The 12,346-nt window shown below is 41.7% G+C and overlaps 1 protein-coding gene across 2 annotated transcripts in view; it reads left to right on the forward strand.

Moving 5' to 3' along the window:
• Hacl1 (2-hydroxyacyl-CoA lyase 1) overlaps window positions 1-12,346 on the forward strand; it is a 32,734-nt gene that overhangs the window by 10,401 nt on the left and 9,987 nt on the right. For both annotated transcript variants that reach the window (XM_037208736.1, XM_028891209.2), the window contains exons 6-12: window positions 1,503-1,580; window positions 2,393-2,487; window positions 4,039-4,151; window positions 7,393-7,528; window positions 9,288-9,393; window positions 10,873-10,956; window positions 11,665-11,766. In XM_037208736.1, the coding sequence (XP_037064631.1) occupies window positions 1,503-1,580; window positions 2,393-2,487; window positions 4,039-4,151; window positions 7,393-7,528; window positions 9,288-9,393; window positions 10,873-10,956; window positions 11,665-11,766 (714 nt within the window). The remainder of the gene's footprint in view (window positions 1-1,502; window positions 1,581-2,392; window positions 2,488-4,038; window positions 4,152-7,392; window positions 7,529-9,287; window positions 9,394-10,872; window positions 10,957-11,664; window positions 11,767-12,346) is intronic.

Consider the following 12,346-nt stretch of genomic DNA (forward strand, 5'->3'; position numbering starts at 1 on the left):
GGCTGGCGACCTGAGAGAGAGCCCTCAGAGAGCCCATGGCAGGAGACTCAGCTCCCACACGTTGCCACATCACCTCCACACTCCACAGGCACAGGGTCTACGTCAGGGTTCTGTTGCTGTGAAGAGACACCATGACCATGGCAACTCTTATAAAGGGAATCATTGAATTGGGACTGGTTTACAGGTTCACAGTTTGGTCCATTATCGTCATGGCGGGAAGCATGTCAGCGCACAGGCAGATATGGTGCTGGAGAAGGAGCTGAGAGTTCTGCGTCTGGATTTGCAGACATAGGAAGAGAGAGTGACACTGGCCTGGCTTGAGCATTTGAAACCCCAAAGCCCACCCCCAGTGACACACTTCCTCCAACAAGGCCACACCTACTCCAACAAGGCCACACCTCCTAATAAATAGTGCCCCTCCCTATCAGCCCATGAGGACCATTTCCATTCAAACCACCCCATACAGACAGGAAGTAAATAAGGGTAATTTTTTTTTTGTTTCCAGGAGGGTGGTTACACAGGGGAGTGCAAGGAGAGGCACCCAACTGCTGTGTCTGCTGTAGGAGCTCATCCGATGCCAGGGCCAAGTCCGGGTGTTCTTGCTGGCCCCTAGGTTCTTGGTTTCTCCAGAGAAGTGTCTTTTAAAGAAAATTTGAAGTTACTACAAAAATAGTATTGATGTGAAGCAGGGAGCAGAGCATTAATGTCTAAACTATTAAAGTATATTTTCCTAATATACTTTAAAGTTTATGTTTAAACATTTAAATAAGTTATTTAATAATATTAAATAAACATTTAAAGTAATGTTCATTAGATTAGATTAAAAACTGAAACAGTTTGATTTAAAATTCAAATATCTTTTTTATTGGAAATTCTTAAAACTGAAGGACATAAACATAAGACTCTGAAAACCAAAGGGTCTTCTTGGCCCTGTCAAGCCTGTGTGACTAAGGCTGGCCATCATCTTTTCCATAGTTTTCATACTGGGACGTATCAAGAGAGAGTTTCTCAGAGAACATTAGACAGTGTAGAGGTAGCACTCCAACTCCCATGTTCCCACAGTCCAGCAGCAAACACGTGAAAGGAGAAGCAGCAGAAATGGAAGGCAGGTAAACTAGGGAAGAGAGCAGGTGACTTCACATATTCCCAGCGGGCACTTGCTTTAGCAGGCCTGGCCAGCTTCCCTTCCGTTTATGTTCACCCTGCAGCTTATAAGAATGCCTGTTTGCCTGTGTTGTGGTGCGTGGTGTTTATGATCTTCATTTTTGCCAACCCAAGAAAGGAAAATAATGTGTTGTTTTGTTTCCAGAATCATCCTGAGGAAGGACTTTGATTGTGATTTGGATATTTTTTGAGATAATATATAAAAAAAAATAAAAACCACATTTTTTTCTATCTTGCCTCTAAATGTAATAAGAAGTAATGACTTGAGCATTTTGTCTTCCTTTATGAGAGCAATATGATTGTGTGCTAAACTTAAATGATGTTCATTTTTTGTATAGGTTGAAGCTTGCAGATTATATAGCAAGTTCTCTGCCCGGCCAACCAGCATAGAACATATTCCTTTTGTTATTGAAAAGGTACAGTATTTATTGAAAATCTCTTCAGGGATTGGACCCAGTGTCTCATATATTCCGAACACATGCTCCGCTAGAGAGCCACACCTTCAACACTGCTATTTTTGTTCTTAATGGAGCGATAATATATCCAGACTGTTGAACTATTAAAAATGACATTGTTAAAAAGCTATTTACATTCTAATATTCACTGCCATTACATCTAATTATTGAAATAGAGGTAAAGTAAGCTATTTTTGGAAAAAGCTCCTGTATGTTCCTAAAATACATCTTTTTAGTTAAACCAAAGTAAAGATAAACGTATCATAAGCCCCTGGGTACTGATCTCTTAAGCATTTGCAAGAATATTGGGAATAGTGCATTTAAGATCATCTTTTAGTTAATTAAATAGCATGTTGTAAATAAATGTTCCCTAGCAAGAGTCTTATGTGAAATTATATTTGAGCAATTTCAAAAGCATGCGTTACAGAATTAACCTGACAGGTATTACATTGTCACAGTTTCTGAGAACTCTGCCAAATGACTAAGGTTCAGAAGTGGGTGGAAGTTCATGTTCCAGCCTAACCAGAGAGCAGAGCCTGAGGGATACTCTTCAAGTGTAATAGAGTATGGATTTCAGAGCCCTACAGGAATTCTTATCCCCTTTAGATGAAAATATCTTTCAAAATGTAGTTAATGGAGGACATTTCAATTTTAATTATAACTTTTTTATCCAACTAAGAAGACTTCAAGAAAAATTAGTGGTTATTTCACACTTTTAGATGAACTCCCCAAAGAATATGATAATTGAGACATTTTGTTTGTTGTAAACACAGGCTGTGAGGAGCAGTATCTATGGTCGGCCAGGTGCTTGCTACATTGACATTCCTGCAGATCTCGTGACCCTCCAGGAGAAGGTGAATTCTATAAAGTAAGAATTATTCAGAATTCATCCTAAATTTTGTGTTATCATACTTACTTTTTAAAAAGAATTTATCTAGCTGTTTGTCAGTCTCCAAGTGTCGCAATATTTTTTGATGACTTTGTAATTAAATTGAATCCTAGTCAAAACACTTAGTTCTCTTCATTTAAATGGTATTACTTAGTAACTGCCTGTGGATTTAATTACTAAACCTAATACTTGGAACTTTCTGATTCCTCATTCAAAGTTATTTGCCAGTAATCTCAGATACATATCTGCATTAACGTGTGGGTCATTGACAAGCATCTTATTGTAAGCCAAGAAATGAGGTAGATGATTAGTGAAAACTTATTAGGACTCAGCATAAAAAGTGATTGTATAGCATCCCTATAACTTTAAAATGTTCTGAAGTGTGTTTTTGTGATTTGTCCTGAACTTTCATTTCTTAAATAGTGAAAAGAAGTTCAAAAAAGTCACACTTGATTGTCATTCACCTTGATAAAGATACTGTTATGGTCCAGCAATTCCCAAAGTGGTATTGCTTTAGTCTTAGGAATAAAAAGTGCTTTTTCTATTACAGCCTTTTTTGAAAAATCCAGGAATGTAGAAATAATTCTTTTTTTAAAGATTTATTTTATTTTATTTTTGCATCCATGTGTTTGTGTGTGTGTCTGTGTGTGTTTGTGTGAGTGTCTGCCACATGTGTTCCGGTGTCTGTGAGGTCAGAAGAAGGTATCATCCCCTGAAGCTGAAACACACAACAGGTCCTGAGAGAGCAGCAATTACTCTTGACCACTGAGCCTTTTCTCCAGCCCAAAAGAAATCCTTTTATCTAAGGATTGATATTTTTAACATTTAGTACCTTCCCTTTTTATCATGTATATTTAATCAACATGTTGAATTTTGCATTTAGAGGGTTTTTGTTTTGTTTTGTTTTTTTGAGACAGGGTTTCTCTGTGTAGCTTTGGAGCCTGTCCTGGAACTTGCTCTGTAGACCAGGTTGGCCTTGAACTCACAGAGATCCACCTGCCTCTGTTTAAAAGAAGGTCCTTATCTTTCAGAACTGTTGGCAAGCTTTGAAGAGTAAAGGTCTGAGTCCTATAGTGAATTTAATAAGATTCAAGGGGGCTCAAGGGAGTGAGGGGGATTCTGTGTGTGCATGCGTGTGATGCAAATGTGGTAAAATGACATTTCATTGACTCTCCATATGGAGTTTATGGAATCTTTTTTTAGGTAGGGTCTATGTTTCCCAGACCATCTCGGAACTACCTGTGTAGACCAGGCTGGCCTTAAACTCAGAGACCCACCTGCCTCTGCCTCCTGAGTGGTGGAATTAGCGGTGGGCACCAGCACTCTTGGCCTAAAGCATTTATTTGTGCGTGTGCATCTACATGCTTTAGTGGTCAGAGGACAATGTGCTGAGTCAGCTGTCTCTCTCCACCTCCAGGGACTGAACTTAGGTCCTCAGGTTATCAGGCTTAGTGGCAAGTGCCTTTCCTTGCTGAGCAATCTCCCAGCCCTTCGCCTCTTTACTTATTATAGCATTGTTTTTCTTCCCAGGTACAAGGAGTGCTGCATGCCACCTCCGGTTAGCATGGCTGAACCCCCTGCTGTGTGTATGGCAGCGTCTGTTATTAGAAATGCCACACAACCCCTGCTCATCATCGGAAAAGGTAGCACAAGAACTCCTCACTCACAGGCTGTGGGGATGTTGGTTCTCTTTAGACACTGTCTTCACTGTTTGTTTTCATGTGCTCCGGTGTTTGCAATTGGAATAAGTGTTTTTTTCATCCATTTTCAAATCACAGAACTTATCTTCGGTGGCCCAGAGACCTCACTTTTACAAAGAGTAGTTTCACTTCTTCACTTAGAAGTTAATGGGTTTTTTTTTCTATTACACAATATTTTAGAAAATCTAGAAAAGTTTTAGAGAAAAGAAATCTCTCCATCCAAGGAAACCAGTTTTGGCCTTCAGTACTTTTTTTTTTATGTTTATAATAACTATTTTTCTTAAAATTATTTCCTAAGCCGCGTGGTGGTGGTGGTGGTGGTGGTGGTGGTGGTGGTGGTGGTGGTGCACGCCTTTAGTCCCAGCACTTGGGAGGCTGAGGCAAGTGGATCTCTGAGTTCAAGGTCAGCCTGGTCTACAAAGTGAGTTCCAGGACAGCCAGGACTGTTACACAAAGAAACCCTATCTCAGAAAAAAAAAATTATTTCCTTAATGCAATTTTCACATTGAATCACATACATTGACACTTGCTGTCAAATGTTTGTTATAGTAGCTGGGATAAACATTCTCATGCAGAAGTTTTCCCCTTGTTAGGATTTATGTTAGAGCTCCAAAAGGAGAATTAACTAAATTAAAAAGTGTGGGTATCTGGAAGACTTTTGTAACTGTTGATAAATTACTTACTCCTTAGGTGTCATAGAAACAATTTATATTCCCATTAACAATTATTCGCCGGGCGGTGGTGGTGCACGCCTTTAATCCCAGCACTCAGGAGGCAGAGGCAGGCAGATCTCTGGGAGTTTGAGGCCAGCCTGGGCTACAGAGCGAATTCCAGGACAGCTAAGGCTACACAGAGAAACCTTCTCTCGAAAAAAACAAACCAAACCAAACAAAAACAAAAACCTCTGTTAACAATTTATTATTATTGTTTTTTTTTCTTCTTTCTTTTATTTTGTGTTGTTTTTTTGAGACATTTTTTAAGGATTTCTTACATAGCCCAGGTTTGCCTCGTACTTACCATGCACCCTGGGCTGATTTTGGCCTCACCATCATCCTGCCTTGGCCTTCCAAGAACTGTGGTTATAGGCATGGCTGGGAATCTGTTGTCGCATCTGCTTGCTGTTCTAGAGCCGCTAGGATTGCCTGTGACCATGTTCACGTTCTCAGCTGCTTCGGAGCCAACTGCAGACAAACTGAAGATAGTTTCAAGGAAGGTGGTGGTGCTGAGGGGGTAGCTCAGTGCTGGAGTGTTTGCTCTTTGTCCGGAGTTCTAGCCCCAGGGAGAGGGGAGCAGTGAAGGAGAACCCTACAGGTCAGTGCTGAGTTCGATGTTCTGAATGATGTATTGATTTTTTGACTGGCAAGTAACTGCTTTGAGTCTCATCACCTGACTTCAGAGGATAGCAGCTACCTAAGCAGGACTTAACCAATAGCAAAGGTTTTCATTCTTCCTTGAACAAACATTTCCTGACTAGTGCTTACTATAAGGCAGCAATTGTAGAAAATATTCATGAAGGATACAGTGAAATAATAATTTCTATCCCAGAGGAATGCACTTGACAACAAATGAGTGTAGTATGCTGGTGTTTGTTTGTTTTGTTTTGTTTGAGGCAGGGTCCTGGCTGGCCTAGAACTTACTATGTAGTCCACACTGGCCTCGAAATTACAGAGATCCACCTGCCTCTGCCTCTTGAGTGTTGGGATTAAAGGTGTTCACCACCAAGCTGACTAGTATATTCTTAATTTTTTTATTATTACTATTTTGTTTTGTTTTATTTTTGAGACAGGGTCTCTGTACATAGCCCTGGCTGTCTGGAACTCACTATGTGGACCAAACTGGCCTTGAACTCAGAGAGATCCACCTGCCTCTGCCTCGTAAGTGCTGGCATTAAAGGAGTGTACTTTTAATTTTTTAAAAATTCTGTGTATGGTGTATGTGTATACATATTCATGTATGTACACATGTCGCTACCAAAAATTGATATTAGTTATCTTCTTCTGTAGCTCTCTACCTTATTTATTTATTTATCTTTTTGAGATTGGGTCTCTTACTGAATCTGGAACTCACCGATTCAGCTAGAGTATCTGGCCAGTGATTTCTGGGATCCACCTGTCTGCACTTCTCCAGTGCTAGGGTCACAGATGTGCACCACCACACCTGGATCCAGACTTTCCAGTGTACACCACCACACCTGGATCCAGACTCTAGTGTACACCACCACATCTGGATCCAGACTCTCTAGTGTACACCACCACACCTGGATCCAGACTCTAGTGTACACCACCACACCTGGATCCAGACTCTCTAGTGTACACCACCATACCTAGATCCAGACTCTCCAGTGCTAGGGTTACAGATGTGCACCACCACACCTGGATCCAGACTCTCCATTGTACACCACCACACCTGGATCCAGACTCTCCAGTGCTAGGGTCACAGATGTGCACCACACCTGGATCTAGACTCAGGTCTTTACACTTGCACTGCAGGCACCTTACCTACTCAGCTCCATCCTCACTCTGATAATATACCCTTATGTTGTGTGCATAGGGAAGGTGAGATGGAGTTACAAGAAAGGGAAATTTTTGTGTGGGTGTTGTGAAAAAAGGGTCCAGAAGATAGGACACCCACAGCTGTACCATGAAAAAACAGTAGTATGTCAAAACAGTAAGTTGTTTTCAGTGTCATTGAGGGCATGTTTTATTCTGCAGCACACAGTTGTAAAAGCAGATATGTGCTCACTCAGGTTAGTCCTGTTACAGCCACAGCATTGTAGAGACTCTAGAAGGATCTGCAGAGCTTTTGAAACTCATGCATCCCTCCCAATATACTGCAGAGGAGGCTTACAGGTAATGTAGAGCATTGGTTTTTACAATGCCAGTACAGTAATGTACAGTCTTGGTTTTTCAGGGTAAAGGTCTTCCCTGCCCACCTATGTTCAGGGAATGTGGTTAGTAGTTGAATAGGCCCTAAGCATAAAGCAGGAAGCAAGGCAGCAGGAGATAGAAGATACAGCTTTTGTTTTATTAGTTCTTCAGAATAGCCTCACCGTTCATTTGGCTTTCAAGCTGATGTTTGTGCAGGAGAGACTACCTGGGGTCATCTAAAAGCAAATCCACGAGATATGTTGGAGGTTCCCATTGCCAAGTGTAACTGCATCATCCAATGATTAAATTTCTTGTAGGTGCTGCTTTTTCCCATGCAGAGGACAGTATCAGGAAACTGGTGGAGCAGTGCAATTTGCCATTTTTGCCCACCCCTATGGGGAAGGGTGTTGTTCCTGACAATCATCCAAACTGTGTAGGCGCAGCCAGATCCAGGTGCGTAGCATTCCAGGTTGTTTGTTTGTTTTTTTTTGAGGCAGGGTTTCTCTTTGTAGCCCTGGCTGTCCCTGGAACTTACTCTGTAGACCAGGCTACCCTCAAACTCAGAGATCCTCTTACCTCTGCCTCCTGAGTGCTGGGATTAAAGGTGTGTACCACCACTGCCTGGCAGTAGACTCTTCTCCAATTTCCATTTTTTCTATATTTGTAAAAATTCTTCAATTGGAATCACACTAGTATAATATCTGCCTTCTGATACACTGCCTGGCAGTAGACTCTTCTCCAATTTCCATTTTTCCTATATTTGTAAAAATTCTTCAACTGGAATCACACTAGTGTAATATCTGCCTTCTGATACCTGCAGTGATTTGCTTACAGTACTATCTGTAGAATCTTTGTAATTTTCACAAAGCAAAAGACCCAAATTTAGATGATCAAGTTACTGAAAAATTGTGAAAGCACAAGCTGGTCTCAATTACTTGGATATTAGGTGAAAATGCATATTGTATATTTTAGAAAACAATACTGAGAATATAGCTCAATTGGGAGAGTGCTTACCTAGCAGGCATGAAGTCCTGCATTGCATAAGTTGGGTGTGGTGGCACATGTCTTTAATCCCATTACTGAGGAGAAAATCACAAGTGCAAAGTCATCCTCCTACATAAAGAATTTGAGGCCAACCTGGGCAACATGGGACCATGTCTTGAAAAAAAAAAAAAGAATGAAATTCTGGAATACAAATGATGTTTATAAATACCTGCTCTGCTCCTAGAAATCAGTGTGAAGTATGCATTGAGTTGCAGGCATAGAGGTTGGGAGACTGGGGTGTATCTCACTAGGTGCTTGCCTAGCATGCATGAGGTCCCGATTCTGTCCCCAGAAACACCTACAGACCAAAACCTCTGCAGGCATAGTGTGCATACCTGTAATCTGAACATTTGGTACAGGCGTAGTGTGCATAACTGTAACCCGAACATTTGGTGCGGGTGTAGTAGTGTGAATACCTGTAACCCGAACATTTGGTGTGGGCGTAGTAGTGTGCATACCTGTAACCTGAACATTTTGTGCGGGCGTAGTAGTGTGCATACCTGTAACCCCAACATTTGGTGCAGGTGTAGTAGTGTGAATACCTGTAACCTGAACATTTGGAGGCTAAGGTAAGAGGATCACAAGTTGGAGGCCAGCTTTAATTAAAAAAGCAAAATCCTAACTTCAAAACAAAAATAACAACACATTATGTTGTGTGTGTGTGTGTGTGTGTGTGTGTGTGTGTGTGTGTGTGTGTGTGAGAGAGAGAGAGAGAGAGAGAGAGAGAGATGTGATATGTGTTGGGGGTGGGATGCATACATGCAGGTGTGGATGCCAGAGTTTTCTTAGGTTTCTTCTCAGCCACATTCCCCTTAAGTTTTGAGACAGGTTTCTTACTGAGCCTGAAGCTTGCCAGTTAACCAGGCACCTGACTTCCACCTGTCCCCACCTGTCCCCACCCCCAGTGCTTAGGTGGGGACAGCACCACAGCAGTCAGCCTTTATGTGGGTGCTGGGCGTCCAAACTCAGGTTTTCATGCTTGCAAAGCAAGCATTGGCCCACTGAGGCACCTTCCTGACCCCAAAACTTATTTTATTAGAAAGATCAGGTTTACTATAGAAGCTTCAAATTATTTAGACTTTGAATGTTTTAGGAGTTTAGAACGAATATGTTAGAAAGTGTCAGTATGTTTGTCGCTGTCGTTAAATCGGGTTCTTTTTTTAAATAGGGCTTTGCAGTTGGCCGATGTGATTGTGTTGTTCGGTGCGAGACTAAACTGGATATTACATTTTGGACTGCCTCCAAGGTACCGCGCAGATGTGAAGTTTGTTCAGGTACTGGGGTGGAGCGGGGAGGACTCTGATGAGCTCTGCACTTCTTTGTTCTCCCTCTTCTGGGAAGAGTGTTTCTCCTACAGAAATAGATTTTACAGATTATCTCACATAATTACAGGTACCAAAGGCAGCTGCCTTTTCAAGCCTACAAAGAATCTTGTGCTAATTTAAGGAGAAAAGCTTTCAAAGTCAAGTTTGAAACCATTTGAAAAGCATAATTTGCCTCTTCTTAAGAGCTGGAGTATATTTAAAGACAGACAAAGAGAGGCTTAAGTAGGAAGGTAGACTGGAGTGATACCCTCAGCCTTGTGAGGAGGTGAATTTTTCTTTTAGATGCCAAAACTGTGTCAGCCTTTAGAAATCTCTAGGTGATTCTGCTTTCACCTGCCATTAAACAGAATGTCTGGAAAGTGCTCTAGCCTCTCCTTGTAACTGCATGTATGTTCCTGGTGCCTGCTGAGGCCTCACTACCCTGGATTTACACATGATTGGGAACCTTCATGTGAGTGCTGGGAATTAAGCTGAGGTCCTCTAGAAGAGCAGCCAGGGGTCTTAACTTCTGAGTCATCTCAGGAGTCCTTCTTAAAGTTTGTTGTTGTTTCTGTTTGGCTGTCTTTTGTTTTTTTAGTTGTTTTGTTGTTATTGTTTCGGTTTTTCGAGACAGAGTTTCTCTGTGTAGCTTTGGAGCCTGTCCTGGAACTTGCTCTGTAGCCCAGACTGGCGTCAAACTCAGAGATCCACCTGCCTCTGCCTCCCAAGTGCTGGGATTAAAGGTGTGTGCCACCAACACCGCCCTGTTCTTAAAGTTCTTTTAGAACATCATTGCTTATTATTTTTATTAATTACATTTGTGTGTGTGTTTGTGTGTGCGTGCGTGTGCACGCAATTGCATGTCATAGCACAGAGAACAGCCTACAGGAGTTGGGAGATTCCCACCAAGGCATTGCAACAGACCTTCTTCTTCTCCCTCCTCCCTCCTCCCTCCTCCCTCCTTCCTCCTCCCTCCTCCTCCTCCTCCTCCTCTTCTTTTCTTCTTCTTTTTTCGAGGTAAGGTTTCTCTGTGTAACAGTTCTGGCTGTCCTGGAACTCACTTTGTAGACCAGGCTGGTCTTGAACTCACAGAGAACAGAGATCCACCTGCCTCTGCCTTCCAAGTGCTGGGATTAAAGGTATGTGTCTCCACTGCTGCAACAGCCTTCCTTAAAGGTTTTTAAGAGCTGGCTGCTCTTCCAAAGGACCAGGGTTCAATTCCCAGCACTCACATGGCAGCTCAATACCATATATAACTCCTGTTCTAGAATATTTAATACTCTGTTCTGTCTTCTTTGGGCTCTAGGCACACATGTGATACACAGACATACGTGCAGGCAAAACACTCATACACAGAAAATAAAATGTAAAATAGAAATAATTTTTAAAGTTTGTTCAAAACAAAAAAGACCAAACATGGCTTGTTCTTCAGGTTTTTGTCTCTTTTAGATTGATATCTGTGCAGAAGAATTGGGGAATAATGTAAGGCCTGCTGTGACTTTGCTAGGAGACATAAATGCTGTTTCTAAACAGGTAAAGCTTTCTTGGGGTCTTAGTTTCTGTGAACTGACAGGCAGTTCTGGATAATGTTAGTCGGTTAGGCAGTTCTGGATAATGATTCACTTGGTGGCAGGTCTAATGACATCAATTTTAAAATAAGTTTATGATGGAAAACTAACTTTAACTGTGACTTTGAAACTTGGTAAACTCAGCTTATTGTACACTGTTCATATTTGTGGAAGTTAAGCATTTAGAACACTAGTTTAATGTCATGAAAATTTAGGTCATTCAAACCAGAATTCAGTAAATAGAATCCAGCTTTCTGAAAAAATTACAGTACAGCTTTAGTTAAGCTTGATGTATGCAGTCGGAAAATCTAACAGTATATTTTTATGTATTAAAGAGATTTTTACTCTTCAAACTATAATCAGGGACTTGTCTGGCTTCCTGTTTATATGTAATCAATCATTTCATTGTGGCAGGAGGTAAAATGGTCACATCTGTCACTTGATTTCGTATGGCATTAGTTACCTTGAGCGCACAGCATTGAGAGCAGACGCAGTCCTGTCACATGTGCCGTCTCCTGCCACCTACTGACCTGCCGTCAGGTGCTCACTGCAGGGAGAGAAGCAAGAGTGTGAACAGTGTGAGCACACGCCAGAGCAGTGTGCATGTGCCTACTTTAAGAAGTTTATTTTTAGAAAGGAAAGAAAAGGTTTTGTTTGTTTGCTTGTTTTTTAGCTTTTGGAACAGTTTGATAAAACCCCATGGCGGTATCCTACAGACAGCAAGTGGTGGAAGACTCTGAGGGAAAAAATGAAGAACAATGAAGCTGTGTCCAAGGTAATGTGGGACCAGTTGAAACTCATGATTCCTTCAGGTCCATGGGTTGCTTTGGCCTCCCATAATGAGATGTAGACAATCCTAGGAAGTGCTGCATTGTGTTAGCTTGGGGGTCAAAAAGGGTGCTGCTGGGGCCCAGCTCTCAAAAGGTCACAAACCGGAAAGTCAGATAAGAGCCGAATAAAAAATGGTAGTGAAGCCAGGTATGGTGGCGCACGCCTTTAACCCCAGCACTCAGGAGGCAGAGGCAGGCCGATCTCTGGGTTCAAGGTCAGTCTGGTCTATATAGTGAATTCCAGGATAGCCAGGGCTACACAGAGAAACCCTTTGGGGGCCGGGGATTGGGGGTTAGTAAAGTTTCAGCCTTGTAAATAGTTAAGAAAAAACATGTGCACGCCCATGTGCATGTTTGTACTTTACCTGGAAAAAGGCCTCAAGCTCCTTGCATAATTGAGCATCCGAAGGGTTATGGCTCTTGAGTTGCTGACCTTGGGAAGTTGTCAGTTTGATTTTGGTGCATAATATCACAATTAAATCCTAGGGCATAAAAGGATCGATGCAAAGAATGTCACCTTAAATC

This window comes from Peromyscus leucopus, chromosome 9 (assembly GCF_004664715.2).
Source record: "Peromyscus leucopus breed LL Stock chromosome 9, UCI_PerLeu_2.1, whole genome shotgun sequence".
Lineage (NCBI taxonomy): Eukaryota > Metazoa > Chordata > Mammalia > Rodentia > Cricetidae > Peromyscus > Peromyscus leucopus.